At 49.3% G+C, this 23,316-nt stretch overlaps 1 protein-coding gene across 4 annotated transcripts in view; it reads right to left on the reverse strand.

Annotated features, from left to right (window-relative positions):
- POU6F1 (POU class 6 homeobox 1) overlaps window positions 1–23,316 on the reverse strand; it is a 32,739-nt gene that overhangs the window by 8,906 nt on the left and 517 nt on the right. Inside the window, exons 1-9 of one of the 4 annotated variants that reach the window (XM_074402643.1) lie at window positions 16,762–23,256; window positions 14,891–14,988; window positions 12,464–12,558; window positions 10,261–10,456; window positions 4,970–5,091; window positions 3,864–4,089; window positions 3,080–3,333; window positions 2,309–2,437; window positions 879–1,082 (exon numbers count right to left, since the gene is read on the reverse strand). In XM_074402643.1, coding sequence (XP_074258744.1) covers window positions 879–1,082; window positions 2,309–2,437; window positions 3,080–3,333; window positions 3,864–4,089; window positions 4,970–5,091; window positions 10,261–10,456; window positions 12,464–12,511 — 1,179 coding nt within the window. In that variant the 5' untranslated portion in view covers window positions 12,512–12,558; window positions 14,891–14,988; window positions 16,762–23,256. Of the gene's footprint in view, window positions 1–878; window positions 1,083–2,308; window positions 2,438–3,079; window positions 3,334–3,863; window positions 4,090–4,969; window positions 5,092–10,260; window positions 10,457–12,463; window positions 12,559–14,890; window positions 15,009–16,761; window positions 23,257–23,316 lie in introns of those variants that run through there. The other 3 variants (XM_074402641.1, XM_074402642.1, XM_039472386.2) reach the window with 3 other exon arrangements.

Raw genomic sequence — 23,316 nt, forward strand, 5'->3', positions numbered from 1 at the left:
GCAGTTCCTGAAGGTAGAACACTCTCACACCCAACTCCTCCCTTTGTATCTTTAGAGATGGGGTCTTGCTGTGTTGTCCAGGCTGGAGTGGAGTGGCTGTTCACGGCCATGATCATCGTATACAGCAGCCTTGAGCTCTTTGCCTCAAGTGATCCTCCGTCTCAGCCTCCTGAGTAGCTGGGACTACAGGTGAGCACCACCACGCCTGGCTTCGTCTCTTTATGATGGTCCAACGTCCCTTACCTATGAAGCCTTGCTAACTCCCAGGTTTGTAGAGAGCTCTTTTCTCTGGGGCCCCAAACCACCTTATTTGTGTGTCCCTCTGAGTTTTTCTCACTGACTTGTAACTGTCTCTAATATCAAGCTATCTAAGGCTAGGAGGGCATCTTATTCATCAGCACTTGGGAAAAAGCAGGCACTCAAAAAATACTCCTAGAATGAGCAATGAGTAAATCAAAGCCACAGTGCAGAGTGGAGGGGTGGAGGGATGGAGGGGTAGAGAAGGGGGTACAAAACTGACTTTCCAGGGCTTTTCAGAAGGTTGTTCACCCTAAAGCTGATCCTGGCCCAGTCTACTTTGACAATCACCTACCTCCCTGACCTTCTTAGAACAGCACTGGCCTCTGAGGGCACATACACATATTTGATTGTGTGTGAGTAGGGGGTCTCGTGGTGCTGTTTCCCTGGAGATAACCTGTGTGGACACAGGTGGGCTTTCTACTCAGGGACCTCCCCAACTTTAGGAGGTACCTGGCTCTCCTAGGAGTTTCAGAAGACACTGTCTTCTGAAAAAAGACACTGCCTGACAGTCTGGAGGGACACAGCCGTGCCAAATAGCAGAACCTGCCCCACCCCCCACCCCCCCCCAGCCCTTGTACCTCACTCTTAGCAGGGGACTCAGGTGTGCTTGGCTTCCGGACAGCCACAGGTGGAGGCAGGGGGCTGCTGGCCAGGGTTGCAATCACCTGGCCCTGGGCGTTCAACAACAGTTGGGGGGTCACGGCCTGGACCTGGAGGCTTTGGGCTGGTGCTGGAGCCGCCACACTAGCTGAGTTCACTACCCATGGAAGGGTTCCAATAACCTGGGAGGAAATAAGGCAGGGACCCCAGGAGTGAGGATAGCGTCCAGCTCCACCCCAAACCCAAATCCCCACACAGCCAGGGAAAGAGACTAATGGACAAATCACTCAACCCGCTCTGGCCTGTTTCTGCATTAGCAAAATGCACGATTCACACTCTAGAGGCTACTTCCTTTATTACAGCCTCAGAGCTATGGTGGAGCAGGAATATGACTGGATATGGATTCAGAGAGACTCGCCTTGTTCTGCCACATTTTAGCTGTGTGGCTTAATTGCTCTGAACCTCAGCCTTTTGTCCTGTAAGATGGGAATAAAAATCTCCATCTAGCCAGGTGAGGGGGCTCATACCTGTAATACCACCACTTTGGGAGGCTGAGGCAGGTGGATCACGAGGTCAGGAGTTCAAGACCAACCTGGCCAAGATGATGAAACGCTGTCTCTACTAAAAATACAAAAATTAGCCAGGTCTGGTGGTGGCTACTGGGGAAGCTGAGGCAGGGAATTGCTTGAACCCAGGAGGTGGAGGTTGCAGTGAACTGAGATCACGCCATTGCGCTCCAGCCTGGGCAACAGAGTGAGACTCTGCCTAAAAAAAATAATAATCTGCATCTAATAGATTTGTACTCCAAACGAAGTGAGATGATGTATAAGAAAGCACCTAGCACAAAGCCTGACAAGATGGGTGCTCCGGCCGGGCGCGGTGGCTCAAGCCTGTAATCTCAGCACTTTGGGAGGCCAAGGCGGGTGGATCACGAGGTCAAGAGATCGAGACCATACTGGTCAACATTGTGAAACCCCGTCTCTACTAAAAATACAAAAAATTAGCTGGGCATGGTGGCGTGTGCCTGTAATCCCAGCTACTCAGGAGGCTGAGACAGGAGAATTGCCTGAACCCAGGAGGCAGAGGTTGCTGTGAGCCGAGATCGCGCCATTGCACTCCAGCCTGGATAACAAGAGTGAAACTCCGTCTCAAAAAAAAAAAAAAAAAAAAAAAAAAAGATGGGTGCTCCATAAATGAAACCCCCACCTAAAGTGAGTACCTCCAGGACAGGGAGGTTGCTACACCCCTGCCCGGCTTTAGCACTGGCAGAAAGCCACCACACGGGAGATAAGAACAACAGCTTGACATCTGTTCAAGTTTCTATAACCCACAGCCCACATCCTGGCTGTCTTCCCCTGGCCAGCCTCTCCACAGTCCCCACCCTCCAGCCCTGTCTTTGGCCACTTGCCTGTCCCTGAGCATTGGTGAGGATCTGACTGCTGATCCCTGGCATGCTGGGAATGGCGCTGGTAATGACTGGAGCTGTAGTGAGGGAGCCCAGGATCTGGGTCTGTCCCCCAAGTGAAGCAGCACTGATCTGTGGGTGGAGGAAGAGCCTTGCTCAGAAGCCAAGGGGTGAGAAGAGCCCTGGGCAGAGGGAAGAGGGCACTGGGGTAGGTAGATGTGAATGTGGGCTTCAGGCCCATGTCTACTGGCTGGATGGTTTCCAGGGCTAGGGGCTGCAGGGGTCAGCAGGGAAGGGCGGGGCCGCAGTCATGGAAAAATAACTCTGGTTAATCTTTCAGGCCAGGCCTGGGAGGGCAGAAGGGCCATACTGGAGAGGCTGATGTGATCCTAGTCACATCTAACAGCTCCCACTGCCAAGCCAGGAGCCATACTGGACAGACACCAGCATAGAGCTATAAGCTCTGGCTGCACCTTAGTGACAGCCCACAAGTTTTCAATCCTCAGATGTCATCCCACCCTCCAAGCCTGGTCCAGTGGTTGAGGTTCTGAAGAATGTGCCCAGCCCTCTTGGCAGAGGTTGTCTGCTTTTATCTGGGATGGACAGGCTGGCAGCTGCGAGGAGAAGGCCTCAGAGGGAGCCCATCTCTGCTGATGTGTTGGAAAAGGGCTGTTTTCAGGGGGGCTCGTCCTTCACTGTGGGAAGGGTCAGTTCCACCCTTGGCCCGTGAGTCCGTCCATCCCTGGTCAGCCCTGGGTGAGGGCAGCAGCTTACGATTCCTGGGCTAAATGCGAAGCCTGCAGGCTGGACGGTGATCTGTGTGGGGGTGTCCACTGGCTTGGGAGTAGGGGCAGCAGCAGTGGCAGCAGTGGGCTGTGGGAGGATGGCAGGTGTGGTCTGCAGCAGCGGCTGGGTCTGGAACAGCGTCTGGGGCTGGGCTGGTGGCCGGGGTTGGGCCGTCGAGGAGGCCTGTACCGGTGGGGCAGCTTGTACGGGTGCCGGCAGAGCGGTGTTCAGCACAGCAGCTGCTATGGAGCAAGGCAGAGACAGAGGTGCTCAAACACCTAGCCACTGCCCACAGCGGCTCCAATCCCAAGGGATCTGGCACAAGAAGGAGAGGGGGTGGGGGCAGTGGGCACAGTGGGGCAGGCGGCCATGATTCCCTTGATCCTTGAAGGGCTGGCACGTGCCAGCATCTCTCATTCCCCCCTCCCTGGGGCCAGGAGATGCGTAGGTTCAAGAACCAGACGTTGACTCTTCTCGAATTCCTTCCCAGGAGGCTGGTCATGGGGTGAGTTCTGGCGCAGGGGGAGAGGGGCAGTCTCAGACAGCTGGCTGAAGTAAAACAGGCCTGTGGGGCCAGCGTGGTGTCACAGCCTACAGTCCCGAGGTGGTGCAGCAGCTCTGTGGCCAGGTGCCTAAGACACCGGATCCGGACTCCAGGGCGGTTGCCCCGGGTGGGCCGCAGGTTCTGAGTCCAACATGGCAAGCACGCGTGCAGGGGTGCAGTGGAGGGTGGTGGGGGGCCTGGTGCAGTCCTGGGAAGAGTTGCCGTTACCTTGGAGACCGGCTAAAGGTGGCTTGAAAATTCCCCCCGTAGGAGAAGCAGCGGTCAGTCCTGGGAGGGCAGCCACGGTTGCTGTAGGAATTGTCCACACGGCCAGCCCCTGCTGACCAGCCACTTGACCTGCAATACTGATGGGGATAAGAAGAGGTTGAGTAACTGCCCCTGCTGGAACCATAACTCCTGTCAGAACTGTGGCTAAGTTTTCCTGAGTCAAGACCTGCAAAAGCAAACAAGATTTCAAAAAGAAAAGAAAAAAATAAAAAAATCAACATTGACAGCGCGAACACTGGGTCTCTGAGACCCAGCTGAGCACAAACAAAGCATTCTGAGGGCGATGGGGCAAAGGCCACATGAGGACGGGGAAGAGCCAAACCCTAGCTGGAGGCCCAAACGTTTGAGGGGGTGCCTGGTCCGACTGTCCTGCCTCCAGAGAAGTCGCTCAAATCCAGGGCAAGGCGGCCCTGTTCATAGGAAGGGAAGGGGGCACAGGTCTCCCACATCAGAGTCTGCTGCCTGCCAGGCCTTCCTCGGGCCCTTGCTGACAGGCCAGGGAGCAGAGGCTGATGCAACCAGTGGTCAAGGGCCCACAGAGGCCTCCGAGAAGTTTCTGATGGACCAGGCCCTTGGCTGGATGCCTTGGAGTCAGGGCATGCAGGGAAAGGCACAGAGAACGCTGTCTGCCTGCAAGATCCTGAGGGCAGCCTCTCACGGTGCTGGGGCCACTGCCTGGCTCTAAATGAGGACTCTGAACAATCCATTAACTCTTTCTAGGCACCCACTGGAGGGCCGGCAAGGGTATTCATTCAGTCATTCAATAAACAAAAACTCTGGCTGCATGAAAGAGTTAATGTTATTTCTACAATCCTGGCTGGACCCAAGGAGATGATCCGGCAAATGCAGATCCCCTTTTCCAAATGCGCCTGATCTAGGCAGGGGTGAGGCTGGAGGTGCCTAGTAGGAGAGTCCCTCCCTCGAGCCACAGCCCCTTCCCCGTCCTGCCCAGTGAAGTTCCCAGATCCCATGGCTTCCCCATGCTGGCTGTCCCATGCCCCACTCCTGCCCTCGACCCTCTGTCCAGCTCCGGGGGCAGCCCTTACCTGGGGGGCAGCTTGTACAGCCAGTGGTGTCAGGGTCTGCGATGCCTGAGGCTGGCTTGGGGCTTGGCTGAAGGTGGCAATGGCAGGGGCAGGGCTCGGAGGGATCCCCGGGGGTGACTTCACTTCACAAGGCATTGAGAGAAAGAAGGACAAGGATTGAACCTGACGTGAGTGGAAGGGTCACCGCAGCAGTACATGACATCCCATCTGCAGCCTGAAGCAGTGACCCTCCGTCCCATGCTGCATTGCTACAGAGCCCCAGATCGATCATTGGCCTTCCCTGGCCCATGAGACAGCTTCCTGAATGCTACAGTAGTGAGGCTAGGAGGCTGGGGAGCCCTGTGCCAGCTCTGGAAGGTTAACCACCCCTTTCCACATCTAGCTGAAGGAGATATGTGGGTGAGTGTTAGCCCTCATTTCCTGGCCCTGTAAGAACTGTCACATTGTCAACAGAAGGGCCTGAAGCACACAGATGTCAGGGAGGGCTGGAGCTAGAATTGATGGGAGCAGCTGTCTTTGGTTCATCCAGCCACTGAATCACTGTTTGCCCTACCTCCAGGCTACTTTTTGATGCAGCTGCTGGCTTGGGGAAGGTGCAGGAGTTCCTGAAGGGCAAAGTCCTGCAAGCAACAGTCCCTGAAAATTGGTCAGGTCTGTGCTGCACTACAGGATCACAGGGGCTTTCCAGGACAGCCAACTTTTCTCTGCTATTTCCTGAGATCTAAAGTCAAGTGAGCAGCTTCGATGAGCTTCTAAAGGAACTCCCTGTGACCTGCAGCTTTTTGCCTGTTCTTGGTACCTTGGCCTATGCAGGTACTGGGGTACCCCCACCAGGAAACTTCTTCACAGCCACACAACAATGAGGAGAAGGGTTATTATTTAATATATGGTGAGTTAAAAGGAGCCTAGGAGTTGAGTGATGGATATTGGACCAGACAGTGGCTTCTTTTTAAAATTTTTTTTTTTTTTTTGAGATGGAGTTTCGCTCTTATTACCCAGGCTGGAATGCAATGGGGCAATCTTGGCTCACTGCAAACTCCGCCCCCAGGGATCAAGGGATTCTCCTGCTTCAGCCTCTCAAGTAGTTGAGGTTACAGGTGCATACCACCACGCCTGGCTAATTTTTTTCTTGTATTTTTAGTAGAGATGGGGTTTCACAGTGTCGGCCAGGCTAGTCTCAAACTCCTGACCTTAAGTAATCTCCCCACCTCAGCCTCCCAAAGTGCTGGGATTACAGGCATGAGCCACCATGCCTGGCCAGATTAGTGGCTTCTTAACACTGCTAGGCATATATTTCTAGGCTTTAATCTGGGTTTACTGAATCAGAATGTCCAGGAGTGGAGGCTAGTTACCTCGCCTCTCTTTTTTCCTTTAAAGCTTCCCCTGCGATATGGCCAAGAGAGGGAACCACTAAATCACATAACTGCAAGGGTCTGTCCAACCCTGCAGTCCTGGCCCATGTTTCAATTTGGGAAGGTGGCCACCTAACTCAGGACTATACTGTTCACAGCATATAACAATAAAACCCAGGTAGTTTAAGGAATTAAAGAGACACCAACAAAGGCCTTATAAAATAGTAAAAGAAAACAAAATAACAGGTTTATCTCCTCTGTGGAGGGAAGATACATTTCTAACTACTGAAAAAAAACATCAGGCTGGGTGCAGTAGTTCATGCCTGTCATCCCAGCATTTTGGGAGGCTGAGGAGTTGCCAGACCAGCCTGAGCAACAGAACAAGAATGCTATCTCTACGAAAAAAATAAAAATGAATTAAAAAAATAAAACAAAAAAATCAGCAAACATAAAGAGAGCCTGAACATATGAAAAATCTTAAAACATTTTGTTGGACAAAATGCAAGAAAAGATATCAAATGAGAAAATGGGAAAGTGACAAACATAAATGATGAAAGATTACCCTCTAAAGAAGCAAAATATTCGTTTTATTAGGGCATATTTAGCAGGACCACGGAGTCCAAGGTTTTATATACATTAGGGCTTCTACTGCTTCCTGCTAGACTGTACAGAAAGACTAAAGGAACTCACAGAACCATCACCAATGTACCTGCTTCTCCACAGCACCACTCAATAGTTTTATTTGGTTTTGTTTTTTTGAGACAGGGTCTCACTCTGTCATCCAGGCTGGATGGAGTGTAGTGGTGCGATCTCAGCTTCCCAGGCTCAAGTGATCCTCCCACCTCAACCTCCCGAGTAGCTGTAACTATAGGCATGTGCCACCACTCCTGGCTAATTTTTTATCTTTTTGTAGAGTGGGGGTTTTGCCATGTTCCCCAGGCTGGTCTGGAACTCCTGAGCTCAAGCAGTCTGCCTGCCTCAGCTTCCCAAAGTGCTGGGACTATAGGCATGAGCCACCATGCCCACCCACCAATATAGGTTTTATCACCACTTATTTATTTCCTGGCCTAACAGGGATGTCACACTTTAAAGTCAATTACTTTTTTTTCTCATTGATAGCAAGATTTTTTATTTTTCCATGAAATGACTTCCTCCTATGTTAATAATTAATTTCCCTTCAAAGGGAGTTTTATTTATTTTATTGTTATTATTTTTTGAGATGGTGTCTTGCTCTGTTGCCCAGGCTGCAGAGCAATGGTGCAATCTCAGCTCACTGCAACCTCTGCCTCCTGCTGGGTTAAAGCGGTTCTCCTGCTTTAGCCTCCAGAGCAGCTGGGACTACAGGAGTACACCACCACACCTGGCTAATTTTTATACTTTTAGCAGAGATGGGGTTTTACCATGTTGGCCAGGCTGGTTTCAAACTCCTGACCTCAGATCTGCCCGTCTAGGCCTCCCAAAGTGCTGGGATTACAGGTGTGAGCCACTGTGACTAGCCTCAAAGCAAATCTTAGTAGACTATATCACACACAAAATTTTTTAAATGACCAATACAAAAACATTCAAAGCAGCACTGTTTATGAAAATAAAAACCCAGACAATTTGACAATGGCCAAAACCAGAAGCAGGTGTGTGACTCTATGTCAATAAAAGACACACATACATGAAATTATGTGGTGGTGTCATACTACTTAGTCTACCTTTAGTGGCCACACCAATAAAAACATATACGCGTGACAAAGACTGGATAGTAATTTAGAGTGACACAAACCAATAGATTCTGTTTTCATCCTGAAAAAGTTTCCTGTTACTTAGTTTTGTCTTGTTTTATTTTTTATTTTATTTATTTATTTTTGAGATGGAGTCCTGCTCTGTCACCCAGGCTGTAGTAAAGCGGCATGATCTCAGCTCACTGCCACCTCTGCCTCCTGGGTTCAAGTGATTCTCCTGCTTTAGCCTCCCAAGTAGCTGGGACTGCAGGCATGTGCCACCAAACCTGGCTAATTTTTTTGTATTTTTAGGAGAGTCAGGGTTTCACTGTGTTAACCAGGATGGTCTCAATCTCCTGACCTCGTGATTCGCCCACCTCAGCCTCCCAAAGTGCTGGGATTACAGGCATGAGCTACCTCGCCCGGCCTGTTTTGTTTTAATAACAGGAAACCCTTCCTCTTCTTCTGTTGTTTTTCTTTTTTAATTTTTTTCTCACTCTGTCACCCAGGCTGGAGAGCAATGGTGTGGTCTAGGCTCACTGCAACCTCTACCTCCCAGGTTCAAGCCACTCTCCCGCCTCAGCCTCCCAAGTAGGTGTGACTACAGATGGGTGCCACCACACCCGGCTAATTTTTGTATTTTTAGTTGAGACGGGGTTTCACTATGTTGGACAGGCTGGTCTCAAACTCCTGACCTCATGATCCACCTGCCTTGGCCTCCCAAAGTGCGGGGATTACGAGCGTGAGCCACTGCACCAAGCGGGAGACCCTTCTTCACACTGCACACCTAGAAAGTTTCCATCACTCTAAGCTGGCAGCTTAGGTGGTGCCATCAAAATACCTCCCTTAGCTGCTTGATGACACTAAAATTCCTTTACAGAGGAGGAGCCTTTTGTGAAAGGCTTAGACACACAAACCCCTGGAAGAAGACACACACTACACAAACACTCATGAAAATTATTGATTTAGGATCCATTTCGGAGAGCGGATTTGGATAAGGAGCAGAATTCAGGCACCAGAGGAAATGAGCTATGAAGATGGATAAATGGGTGAAAGGGAAGTGAGGGCACAGTGAATACACTTGAGAAACCTCCCCTGTTTTCTGAAAAGGGGTTCCACTCCACAATGACTATGCTGAATGGAAGGACTGGCAGACGCAGGGTCCTTGTCTTCCCTGCCTGTTCTCCAGGGCACTGCCCCTTGGGAACAGGTGATGACCCATCCTGGCCTCAACATGGAAGCAGAGCATTTCCAGGCTGGGGAAAAATGGTCATGTCTCTTGTCATTCCTTTATCCAAAAAGAAAAGAAAATGACTAGGGTTACTAGGGTTCCAAGGAATTCACATACTGATGTGAAGGTAGAGCAAGTAATGTGTGTTCATGCGGTTTTCTTGCTAAGGAGCTGTTGCTCTCTGAGGTTTGCCTGTTCTCACTTGCTTTCTTCTTGGCCCACCCCCACCAGTCCAGATCTCCAGTCAAGGGATGATTTAGGGTGTTCTGGGGAAACTGAAAAAGGAGGCCCAAGGCTTCCTGCAAAAGGAGATGACTACTCTGCAAGTGTTAATGAGGAAGGCTGATGAGAGGGTGCCCCAAGGCCAGGGAGCAGTGCCTGATCCCTCACAGCTCAGCCTCTTCCACAGCCCAGGCTGTCTCACTGAATACTGCAAGAGAATCACGCTCACACCTTAAGGTCATCTTTGGAGAGGGATATCACCTATAAATCGATGGGGTTCTACAAAATCCTACCTAATCTGTATCTTTAATCTGAGGCACGTAAGATGCCCTCCCATCCTCCTCCACTCCTGGGACTTCCCAGCTCTGCTACAAAAAAGACTGAGTTGGAAAGGCTGGCAGGATCCTGAAGGTCCAGTCCTCTCTGCACTGGGCCTCAGAATGCGGTTTAGATCTAGGGCCCCCTGAGGTTGATTCAATCCCCTGAGCTGAGTGCTGCCAGTCTCCTCCCACCTCACCCTGATCCATCCCAGTTGAGGCCTGGAAGTGACTCAAACTAGATCGAAAGCTCCAGAAACAGTGTAGAGGAGCCCTGACAGCTGACCACAGGCACAGACTGTGGCCAGAGGCTGTCCAGTGGGCAGGCAGACAAGACCCTAAAACCACCTGGGCCCCAGGGACTCATGCTGGCTCCCCAGGGACTCATGCTGGCTCCCCAGGGACCATGGGACTCAGGACTCAGGTGGAGCAGTACCAGGTGGGGGCGACGGCCTCGTACCAGTTGCCTCTACAGAGGAGCCCAGGTTGTCTGGCCCAGCTTCACCAGCAGCTTGACCGGCTTCAGCAGGGTCTCCACTCTGGGAGCCCTCAGCAGCCACGCCCTCCAGTCCTTTGCTCTCTTCCTCAGCAGGGAGCTGGGCATCTACTCCAACTTCCAGCACTCGGATGGTCTCATGACCTGACATCACGATGACCTGCAAGCAGAGGATGGAGACACTGCTGGGGGATGGGCTGGTAGAGCCACAGGATCCAAAGCTCTGGGTGTGGCTGGGGGAGAGAAGGGAGGGCACTTCGGGATGTAGACCTTCTGTCCAGAGGGCTGTGTGCTCTGTGAGAATTCCAGGGAAGGAGCTGCTGAAGGAAAGCAGGCCCTGGTGACAGGGAGAAGCTAGAAAATGGCCCGCCCCCAGAGCCAGACCATTTGGGAGCTAATTTCTCTTTGTTCCATCTCTTGGACTCAGTGCAGGGAGTGGTGGATGGCCTATCCTACAACTTGGAAGGATGCCCTCTGGGCAGCTAGGATATTGGCACGTGGCTCTGAGGGCTCCTAACATGGTACCCACAGCTTAAGATGGGCCAGGAAGCAAATCCTTCTTCACTTCCCTTGAAACTATCTGAAAGTTCCCAAAAGATAAAGGGATGGAAAATGAATGCTTTACAATGCTGAGTAACTTTTATGGCCCATGATTCCTTTATTTCCAGAACTCTGGAGTAAAGCCTCAATTTCCCTGCAAGCTGAATTCCTGAAACAAAGGTCAAGAATCCATAAGAGGCAGGCTGTCCTTCTCTGCCTGGCGCCGTTCCTGGACTGCAGCTTTTTATCCTGTGGGCCTGTGGCTCCTGTCCTGCCACCTGCTGTGGGCATGCTCAGACCTCAAGGGCAATCTCCATGCATGAGCAATGCCGGCGAACCTTGAGCCTCCTCAGAACACTCGGTCTCCCTCCCATGCTCAGACGCCCCACACTGGCTCTTCATCAGCAGCACAGTAGCCCTGCCAACTGCGCCATTCAAGAATCAGAGACAAAGTCTGTAAATTAAACAACTTTGTGTCAGGCCTCTCTGCAACTGGCCTGTTCCTGAAATCACTCTCACAACGCGCTCTTGAAGCCTGAAAGTGGATCCAGCCAAACTGGGCTGGAAAAACTGATAATGTGACCCATCAGGAGAATATCAGATGAGTGAATACATCCCAAAAGAAGCTCTTGTGCTGCCTCCAGCTTGCCCTATGAGGGACTTCACTCCAATTTCAGAAAAGTTCATCCTTTTTTTTTTTTTTTGAGACAGAGTCTTGCTCTGTCACCCAGGCTGGAGTGTGGTGGCACGATCTCGGTTCACTGCAACCTCCACCTCCTGGGTTCAAGTGATTCTCCTGCCTCAGCCTCCCGAGTAGCTGGGATGACAGGCATGAACCACTATACCTGGCTAACTTTGTATTTTCAGTAGAGACGGACTTTCTCCATGTTGGCCCAGCTGGTCTTGAATTCCTGACCTCAGGTGACCCACCACCTTGGCCCCCCAAAGTGTTGTGATTATAGGCGTGAGCCACCATGCCCGGTCTTTTTTTCTCCTTTTAAAAAATGACATAGTCATTTGCAAAAAAAACAAAAAAGAAAAACTAAAGAGTAAATTACCTGATGTCAAAACTTTCCCCATGTAAACTTAAACATGTGATGTACATTTTGATTTCACATCTTTTTTTTTTTTTTTTTTTTTTTTGAGACGGAGTTTCGCTCTTGTTACCCAGGCTGGAGTGCAATGGCGCGATCTCGGCTCACCGCAACCTCCGCCTCCTGAGTTCAGGCAATTCTCCTGCCTCAGCCTCCTGAGTAGCTGGGATTATAGGCACGCGCCACCATGCCCAGCTAATTTTTTGTAATTTTAGTAGAGATGGGGTTTCACCGTGTTGACCAGGATGGTCTCGATCTCTTGACCTCGTGATCCACCCGCCTCGGCCTCCCAAAGTGCTGGGATTACAGGCTTGAGCCACCGCGCCCGGCCTGATTTCACATCTTAAAGTCACAGCTTAACTCCCCAAACTCAGGCCCTGAGAAATCTTAAGTGGCAAGTACCTCTGGACAGGTGAAGTGGCCATGAACTCTGGTAAGAAACAGATAATGAGGGGCCCTGTGGAGTCTTCCTCCTTTGCCCACACCCCTCACTCCATCACCCTTACCCCCCACTCTTCCACCCCAGAAGATACCTGCTCATTGACAGTCAGAGATGACTCTGATCCAGCTCCAGGATCCATGGTCACTTGTCAGGGTTGGGTGGGGGCCAGCCCACACCTAGCACATCCTGGGTAAGATGGGATTGGAAAGGCAAAGGCTGATGTAAACACAGTAATACCATTTCTATACCATCTAGAAAAGTCAGAATAGAATCGTAAGAAGACAGAGAAGCTAGGTTCTCCCAAGTATCTGTAGAAGTAAAAAAAAAAAAACCCAAAAAACAGGATTCTTTTTTTTTTTTTTTTTGCAGCAGTGTCTCACTCCGTCGCCCTGGCTGGAGTGCAGTGGTGCGAGCTGTGCTCACTGCAGCCTGAGCCTTCCAGGTTCAACCGATTCTCCTGCCTCAGCCTCCTGAGTAGCTGGGATTACAGCCATGGGCCACCATGCCAGGCTAATTTTTGTATTTTTAGTAGAGATAGGGTTTCACCATGTTGGCCAGGCTGGTCTTGAATTCTGACCTCAAGTGATCTACCTGCCTCGGCCTCCCTGAGTAGCAGGAATGAGCCACCGCACCGGCCAAAAAACAGAATTCTAAGAACTTTAAAGTGCTGCATTTCCTACAGCATCCTAGGAGAATCAACATTGAGAAGAACCAGGAACATCTGGGCTTAAGGTGAGGAGAGTAAAGAAAGGGCCAAGTATCTTCCCTGGGGCTCCCCCAGTCCAATGGGAGAGAGCACACCCAGTAGAACCCAACGTGAATCTGACCCTGACACTCAGAACCTTAGACTCAGGTAAGAAGCAAGACAGAAATCTGGGCAGATTTCCTGGAAGAGATGGTAAAAACATAAATTAAGCCAGGCGAGGTGGCTCATGCCTTTAATCCCAACACTTTGGGAGGACAAGGCAGGTGGGTCACAAGGTCAGGAGCTCAAGACCAGCCTGGCCAACATAGTGAAACCTTGTCTCCACTAAAAATACAAAAAATTAGCCAGGTGTGGTGGCGGGCACTTGTAATCCCAGCTACTTGGGACGCTGAGGCAGGAGAATCGCTTGAACCTGGGAGGTAGAGGTTGCAGTCAGCCGAGATCACACCACTCCACACCAGCCTGGAGACAGTACAAGACTCCATCTCAAAACAAACAAACAAATTAAGTAATTAAATTAAATTAAAATAAATTAAAGTGGTCTCCTGGAGCATTTAGTAAAAATTTTAGTATTTGTATCAAAGTACAGAGTAGGGCGAGACTCAGTCTCAAAAAACAAATAAATGTTCAAAATAGGTAGAGATGGGGAAAAAAAAGAAAAAATATATAAAATAAAGTACAGAGTAATAATTTAAAAATACAAATATAAATGCAGATCCCTAGACCTTTTCCCCTAACTACTCCAAGAGAGTCTGATTCAGTGGAGAAACATCACAGAATCACCCCTCAGGCGACTCTCTGACAGCGGCCCACAGACCACAGTGGCCTGTAAGAGAGGAGGTGAGACATCCCAAATGTGAACAGCCTGCCCTATGCAGTGAGGAGTGGGCAAAGCCCTCATGTGAGGACAGGTTGTCTGGCTGGAGCCACAAACCACAGTCATAAGAAATAAAGAAAATAGGTTGGGCACAGTGGCTTATGCCTGTAATCCTAGCACTTTGGGAGGCCGAGGCAGGAGAATTGCTTGGGTCCAGGAGTTCGAGACCAGCCTGGGCAACATAGTGAGACCCCGTCTATTATTTTAAAAATAAATATAAAAATAAAAATAAAAAATAAAAAAATTAGCTGGGCATTTGTGGTGCATGCCTATAATCTCAGCTACTCAGGAGGCTGAGGTGGGAAGATCGCTTGAAACTGGGAGGCAGAGGCTGCAGTTAGCAGTAATTGGTACACTCCAGCCTGGGTGACAGAAGCAGACCCTGTCTCAAAAAAGAGAGACAGATAGAGAGAGAGAGAAAAAAAATAAATGAGGCAAATAGGTTTAGACACTTTTATAGGAAAAAAGCAATTAACATTTATTTTGAGTGCATCTTGTATGCTAGGCATTTTATGTAACACAAATTGCTTGCTGTATTACTCATGCCAACTCTGGGGGCGTGGGGAATGGGGGACATTATTATCTGCATGCGACAGATGGGGAAACAAAGCCCAGAGGGGTGTTCTGGAGTCACCTTTCCCTTCTGCTATGGTCTGAATGTGTCCTTCCCCCCAAATTCATGTGCTGAAATTCTAATCCCCAAGGTGATAGTATTAGGAGGTAGGGTCTCTGCAAGGTAATTAGGAATGGGATTAGTGACTGTATAGACAAGGCCTGAGGCTGGGTACAGTGGCTCATGCCTGTAATCCCAGCATTTAGGGAGGCCAAGGCAGGTGAACTGCTTGAGCCCAGGAGTTCGAGGTAAGCCTGGGCAACATGGCGAAACCCCATCTCTACGAAAAGTACAAAAGTTAGCTGGGCGTGGTGGTGCGTACCTGTAGTCTCAGCTACTCAGGAGGTTGAGGCGGGAGGATCACTTGAGCCCAGGAGGTTGAAGCTGTGGTGAACTGTGATTACGCCACTGCACTTCAGCCTGTGCAACAGAGCGAGACCCTAGTGTGAGAGAGATATTTTCACCCCTTTGACTATGTGAGGACACAGCAGGAAGGCTCTGTTAATGAGGACATGGGCCATCACCAGACAACAACACCCTGAGCTTGGACTTCCCACCTTTGGTGCTATGATAAATTTCTGTTGTTTGTAAGCTACCCAGTTCATGGTATTTTGTTAAAGCAGTCCAAACAGACTAAGATAAATTCACATTCCATACAATTAACCATGTTAGCCACTTTACAGTGCACCATACAGTGGAATCTGGTACGTTCACGCCTGTGCCAGCATCACCACTGTCTAGTCCCAGAACATTTTCAGCAACCCAAAAGGAAACTCCATATCCAGGAATAGTCTTTCACCTTCCACTGCCACCACCCAAGCCCTGGCAACTACTGACGTGCTTTCTCTACGGAGTGCCCTATTCTGGCTATTTCATATAAATGGGATTAAAGAATATGTGGCTTTCTGTGTCTAGCTTCTTTTACTTAGCATGTTTCCAAGGTTCATCCACGTTGCAGCATGTGTCAGAATTTCATTCCTTTTCATGGCAGAATAATCTTTGCTTTTGAGATGAAGTCTTGTTCTGTTGCCAGGCTGGAGGGCAGTAGTGCAATCTTGGCTCACTGCAACCTCCACCTCCCAAGTTCAAGCAGTTCTCCTGCCTCAGCCTACTGAGTAGCTGGGATTACGAGCGCACGCCACCATGCTCAGCTAATTTTTGTATTTTTAGTAGAGGTGGGGTTTCACCATGTTGGCCAGAATGGTCTTGATCTCTTGACCTCATAATCCACCCGCCTTGGCCTCCCAAAGTGCTAGGATTACTGGCATGAGCCACCATGCCTGGCTGGCTGAATAACATTCTATTGTATGGATATACTACATTTTGTTTATCCGTTCATTGGTTGGTGGATATTTGGGTTGTTCTAACTTTTGGCTAGTGTGTATTACGACTATTAGGGATAATTTTTTTTTGAACACCTGTTTGCAATTCTTTGGGTATATACCTAGGAATGGAATTGCTAGATTATCCCTTGGGGTTTTAGCATCTTCATTGCTTGGCAGGATGTTCCCTGATCAACCAGGTAAGGAGAATCCTGAGGTTCCTTCCCTCCTCTTCCCTCCCTAACCCCTCTAGAGTGGGGGTCAAGGAGAGGGCAAGCAATTCCAGATACCTAACAACTGAAGAAGAAAAGAGGAACTGAGCCTTCCCCTTTCAGGTAGGACCAGGGGGTGCAGGAGGGGCAGAGGAATTTTCTGGAAGAACTGCTGAGCATCCACCTACCTCACTGGGGCTCTAGCCTCCTTCTTGGGTGATGTCTCCCCTCAGATTTTTTTTTTTTTTTTTTGAGACAGGGTCTTGCTCTGTTGCCCAGGCTAGAATGTAGTGGCATGACCATGGTTCACTGCAGCCTCAAACTCCCAGGCCCAAGTGATCCTTCCGCCTTAACCACCAGAGTAGCTGTGACTACCTATGGACAGCTAATTTTTTTTTTTTTTTTTTTGGTAGATATGAGGTCTCACTATGTTGCCAGGGCTAGTCTTAAACTCCGATCCCCCAGATTTTGTACTTGGCAGTCTTCCATGAGTTTTTCAGAGAATTTGGCAATTTACCATCACTTGTGGCTAGGAATTGGGATGAGCTATGAAAGTTGTTAAATATAGAAGTCATTTGCAAAGAAAATAAGAGGACGAGACAAAATTGAAATGAAAGCTATGCAAGGTGAATCTGGGTGCATCACAGCTTGATACATACGTTTCATGGGGAGAAGAATTTTCCAATTCCAGAGAAGGTCACTAGGTGTAAGGCAGCAGTAGCCAATCATCGTAGAGCAGCAAGCCATCTGCTCGAGAGGAGAGTAAAGCCTGCTCATAGTCTCACTGTGGCCTCTGGCTCTTTGCTGCCAACCATGGCCACTCAAAAGAAGTGGTTGAACAGGGGCAAGTGTCCACCTTGTGACTGTGTATAGTAGGATTCAAGTAGTGCTAAGGCTTGGGTGATTTTGATATCCCTCCCACCCTTAAGATTTTATGAGCTATGAGGACCTGAGTCCTTGGTGTCTGGTCCTTTAAGCCAAGGGCAAAGTCCGTCCTGAGACAGAGCCTCTAGCCACACCTAAGCCCACTCCAACCCACCAGCCAGATTTCAGCCCACCAGAAATCCAGGCAGAGCAGAGTCCAAGACCTCCCTTGTTCAGTCCATCTCTCCCTGTCTTACCTTTAGATGGCTCCTATTACACGTGTATGTGATATCACCTCTCTGACAAGTAGACACTTAGCATTTTGACTCTGAGCTGTGCCCTGTGTGTTCCCCTTGCTTCGTATCTATGCAGACTCTCCTCTGAAACTGCTCCCATCTCCTTGTCAGGAACTTTCCAGGTTTTTTTCAAGCCTCAGCTGTGGCTGGGTTCCAGTGACTAGAAAGCCATCTTTGGTTTGCTTTTTGACCATTTCCCCAGTGACTGCATAAATAGCACATCTGGATGGACTCCTCTGAGCCCATGATGCTATGTAGTGCCCACAGCCTGAAGGCCAAGAGGGAGAGACAATCAGCTGTCTGTTTCAAGAGAAGGAGCTCCTGTCCCCGTCCCAGCGGTAGAATCCCAAAACATACACAGATCATAGCAGAGCTGCTCTGGTTAAAGCTGGGGTGGGAAGCAGAGCACGCCAAGGGCCCTCTCCTTTGCCTTCTTTCTCCAGTGAGTTGGGTTTGAAAAACCCCTGGATGGGGCCTGGCAAGGCACTCTGGTTGGCTAGCAAACGGTTCACTTACCCCTTGTTTTCCTTGCTAACATCTAAAAACCCAGGCAGAGCTGAGCACAGTGGCTCATGCCTATAATCTCAGTGCTTTGGGAGGATCATGTGAGTTTAGGAGTTTGACACCTTCCCAGTCTCTACAAAAGATTAAAAAAAAAACAAAAAAAAAAACTAGGCTGGGCGCGGTGGTTCATGCCAGTAATCCCAGCACTTTGGGAGGCCGAGGCTGACGGATAATAAATTCAGGAGATTGAGACCTTCCTGGCTAACACGGTGAAACTCCATCTCCCCTGAAAATACAAAAAGTTATCTGGGAGTTGTGGCACGCACCTGTAGTCCCAGCTACTTGGGAGGCCGAGGCAGGAGAATCGCTTGACCCCCCAAGGTGGAGGTTGTAGTGAGCCAAGATTGTACCACTGCACTCCAGCCTGGGCTACAGAGCGAGACTCCAACTCAAAAAAAAAAGAAAAAAGAACTAGCTGGATGTAGTGGTGCATACCGGTGGGAGGACTGCTTGAGCCCCAGAGGTCAAGGCTGCAGTGAGTTGTGATCATGCCACTTGCACTCCAGCCTGGGTGACAGAGCAAGACTTTGTCCCAAACAAATAAATATAAAAACAAAACCCCAAGCAGTCTCAGGGGTAAAAGGAACTGCGAGTGCTAAGGCATTTGTAAACCCTGAGAATCCAAAGAGGTCCAGGGCCGTGCAGGATTTTCAGTGGGGAAGAATGAACCAGAGAACCTCGTTTTACCTGTCATTCTCCTCTGGACCTGCTTTGAGTTTAGAGCAGTATTCTAAGATACACAGGAGGACTGGGAAATCCCAAACAAATCAGAACTCCCTAAAATAGCCTGAGATCCTAGTAGAAGAAATCCTTAAATGCCTAGGCCGGTGTGGTGGCTCATGCCTTTAATCCTAATACTTTGGGAGGCCAAGGCAGGAGGATCACCTGAGATCAGGAGTTCAAGACCAGACTGGCCAACATGGGGAAATCCTGTCTTTACTAAAAATAGAAAACTTAGCTGGGCGTGGTGGTGGGCACCTGTAGTCCCAGCTACTCAGGAAGTTGGGGCAGGAGAATTGCTTGAACCCCGAAGGTGGAGGTTGCAGTGAGCCGAGATTGCGCCACTACACTCCAGTCTGGGCGACAGAGTGAGACTCCATCTCAAAAAATATAAATAAATAAATAAATAAATAAATAAATAAATAAAATGGTGATTAAATAAGCAAGCCCTATGGGATTATTATGATAAGATCATGTAAATGAAATGCTTAACATGATGCTTTTACCACAATCATCTTCATTTTTTTTTCTTTTCTTCTTTTTTTTTTTTTAAAGACAGGGTTTCACCATATTGGTCAGGCTGGTCTTGAACTCCTGACCTCAGGTGATCCACCCGCCTCAGCCTCCCAAAGTGCTAGGATTACAGGCGTGAGTCACTGCACCTGGCTAATCATCTTCATTTTTATATATATGTACATAGAGGCAGAGAGAGGTCAGGTGACTTGACCAAGGACACTGGAGAGTCAGTGGCAGATTCAAACTTCAAGTCTCTGTCCACCCCCCCAAACCCCATCCTTCTGACACTACACAGAGCCTCCTCTCAGGAAACAGAAGGCTGATGGGGATTGCTCTGGCCCCCAAGACTCAGGAGACACTAGAAAACAGAGGATCTCAATTCTGCTCCAGACCGGCCCCTACTCCTACATCCTGAACCATCAGCAGAGCTAACAGTCTTGCCAAGCTGTTGTCAGACCAGCTAGGCACACACACAGAAGAAAGAAAAAAAGAGTAATGAGGTGACCAAAAAAATAGGAGAGTAGAGCCAAGCGTAGTGGCTCTTACCTGTAATCCCAGCACTTTGGGAGGTGAGGTGGGCGGATCACCTGAGGTCGGGCATTTGAGACCAGCCTGACAAACATGGAGAAACCTCATGTCTACTAAAAAGACAAAATTAGCCAGGCATGGTGGTGCATGCCTGTAATCCCAGCTACTCGGGAGGCAGAGGCAGGAGAATCACTTGAACCTGGGAGGCAGAGGTTGTGGCAAGCTGAGATCATGCCATTGCACTCCAGCCTGGGCAACAAGAGTGAAACTCCGTCTTAAAAAAAGAAAAGAAAAGAAAGAAGGAAGGAAAGAGAAAGAAAGATACAAAAAGAGAAAAAAAGAGAGAGAAGAAAAAGAGAAAAAGAAGAAAAGAGAAAGAAGAAAGAAGGAAGGCAGGAAGGTGAAAAATGAAAAGTTGGTATGTTCCTAGTAGACTGTAAACTTCAGGAAGGCAGGGCGCATGTGCTTACCATCATATCCCTGGTACTTAGGATAATATCTGGTATATAACCGGGTTCCTGAATATGGGCTGAAAACATTTAAGATACGAGGTCATGTCATAGCCACATCACTTAGCCTCTTCATATTTCCTGCCTTTTCCCTCAAAACACACACACCATTTCAAATGTTTTGGCTCCATTTCCCATACTGGGGCTACTTAAAAATGATTTCAAAGACGTAGTATAGGCTGGGCATGGTGGTTCACGCCGATAATCCCAGCACTTTGGGAGGCTGAGGCAGGCAGATTACTTAAGGTCGGGAGTTCAAGACCAGCCTGGCCAACATGGTGAAACTCCCTCTCTGCTAAAAATACAAAAATTACCCGGGGAATGGTGGTGTGTGCCTATATTCCCAGCTACTTGGGAGGCCGAGGTGGGAGAGTTGCTTGAACTCGGAAAGTGGAGGTTGCAGTGAGCCAAGATCATGCCACTGCACTCTAGACTGAGTGACAGAGTGAAACTCTGTCTCAAAAAAGAAGAAAAAAATTCAAAGATGTAGAATTGAGTTCTGGAGAACCCAGGCCACACTGACCCCTTCCTAAAGAGCCCATCCAGTTTCTCATTCCTGGCCTTCCTCCCTTGGCTAGTTTCTCCTGGATCCCACTCTCTTCTGCCTCATAAACCCTCATTTTGACACAGAGCATGGGATTTAAAGGCAGAAGACCCAGCTTGAATACTGCTTCTACTACAGGTAGTCCCTCTAAGCCTCAGTTTCCTTATCCAAAATGGAATCAAATTATAGTAACCATCTCATGGGTTACTATGAAGATTAAATTAATAATATTCACAGAAGGCACTTAAAACAGGGCCTAGAATGAGGCAAACACTATATAAGTGTTATTATCATTGCTATTATTTTGAACTGAAGTAAAGTAGGCACATAAAGATGTTTTAAATTATAAAGCATTTTTAAAATGTAAAAGATGGCTGGGCGTGGTGGCTAACGCCTGTAATCCCAACACTTTGGGAGGCCCAGGTGTTCAAGACCAGCCCGAGCAACACAGTAAAACCCTGTCTCTACTAAAATACAAAGAAAATTAGCCGGGTGTGGCAGCATTCATCTGTAATCCCAGCTACTTGGGAGGCCGAGACAGGAGAATCACTTGAACCCAGAGGTTGCAGTGAGCCAAGATTGTGCCACTGCACTCCAGCCTGGGTGACAGAGCGAGACTCCATCTCAAAAGAAAAAAAGGGAAAGATTACTCCGATAATTTTATGGTGAGTATATCTTGGGGACGAGAATATAAACTTATCCCAAATTCCTTCAAAATGCAGATAAACAAACACTACAATAGCAAATTTCTTCTGACTCACTTTTCTTTTCTTTTTTTGTTTTTGAGACAGAGTCTCACTCTGTTTTCCAGGCTGGAATGAAGTGGCATGATCTTGGCTCACTGCCACCTCTGCCTCCTAGGTTCAAGCAATTCTTCTGCCTCAACCTCCAGGGTAGCTGGGACTACAAGCGAGTGCCACCACGCCTGGCTAACTTTTGTATTTTTGGTAGAGATGGGGTTTCAACACCTTGGCCAGGCCGGTCTCAAACTCCTTACCTCGTAATCCACCTGCCTTGGCTTCCCCAAGTGCTGGGATTACAGGCATGAGCCATGGCACCTGGCCCTTGACTCACTTTTCTTAACTGCCAGGAAGTATTTCCAGGTACAAAACAGAAGAAATGGCTATATATATACACACACACACTCACGCACAATCACTTCATGGTATTACCTTGTTTGTTTTCATGTTTAGCATCTACTTGTCCACCCCCAAAATAAAAACTCCATGATAGAAGTTTTGTCTGAATTGTTCAGAGCATGGCAGTGAGTGGGTACTTTTGTTGAACCAATGAAGAAATGAAGTTCTACAGCAGATAAGCGAAGTACCAGGTAATAAAAGTATCACTTTGAACACCTGGACTTGAATCAAAATGGAATTATTCCTCAGAAGGCCTCTGCCAGTCAATGTTGGCTACCTTAGATTGCCAAACAAGGGGCGTGGGATACATGTATATGAACAATTGGAGACCAGCCCTCTACTTTTGGAACAAGGAATTGGGGAAAGGCAGATGAGGTTAAAAATCTCCGCAAATGGCCGGGCGCGGTGGCTCAAGCCTGTAATCCCAGCACTTTGGGAGGCCGAGACGGGTGGATCACGAGGTCGAGAAATCGAGACCATCCCGGTCAACAAGGTGAAACCCCATCTCTACTAAAAATACAAAAAATTAGCTGGGCATGGTGGCACGTGCCTGTAATCCCAGCTACTCAGGAGGCTGAGGCAGGAGAATTGCCTGAGCCCAGGAGGCGGAGGTTGCGGTGAGCCGAGATCGCGCCATTGCACTCCAGCCTGGGTAACAAGAGCGAAACTCCGTCTCAAAAAAAAAAAAAAAAAAAAATCTCCGCAAAGAGCCTCTTTCCTTTGGCCCAGGAAGGCTTCCTGAACTCTTCTGATTTCCCCCTGCCCAGCAGCAGACGCTATTCTGTGACGGTTTTAGGCTTCCATTCGGGCTAAGCGGGCCATTCTGCCGCGAAAGTGAAGGTTACAGGGTATGCTGGGAGCTCCTTTGGCCTTGCCAGGTGAGCTTGCCCAGAGAGCCTACATCAGGCCTGTTATTATGACTATTTATTAATAATAATATCGTTATTAAATATTTATGAAGTGCTCATGCTCTGCCCGATGGTGACTCTCCCATCACTGCCCCACCCTTCCAGCAACGCCCGGGTCCCTAACCCCGAGTCCCACCGGTCATCCCAGAGTTTGTTCATTCAGGAGAATTGTGACAGGCCACCCTGGCAGCCCCAGCTGTCCCTAACCGCCGGGAACCCAGGCGTCCGTGTTCTCCAGCGGGGCAAGGATCCTCTCGTCGCCGCTGGGTCTGTGTGCAGAGCGTCCCCTGTGGTCCGAACCCCACCAGGGTTCCAGGAACAGAAACGGGGAGGGGCCAGGTCCAGGTTCCCCACCGGGTCCACCTGGCGGCCGCCCTCTCCGCTCCAGGTCCAGGGCGGCCCGCGGGCGGGCGAGGGCGCGGCCCTCGGGTGTCCGGCCCCAGGCGGGCAACCGCGCGCAGTCCGGCTCCCACAGCTCCCCGCCGCCCCGGCCCCGCATCCCGCCGCCCCGGCCCCGCGGCTTCTTTTCTCTTTATCATAAATATATAAATTATGCTAATTACGGGCATTGCATATTAACCAAACCCGAAACCTCCCCTGCCCGGCCCCCTCCCCCTCCGTGCAAA

This window comes from Saimiri boliviensis, chromosome 7 (assembly GCF_048565385.1).
Source record: "Saimiri boliviensis isolate mSaiBol1 chromosome 7, mSaiBol1.pri, whole genome shotgun sequence".
NCBI lineage: Eukaryota > Metazoa > Chordata > Mammalia > Primates > Cebidae > Saimiri > Saimiri boliviensis.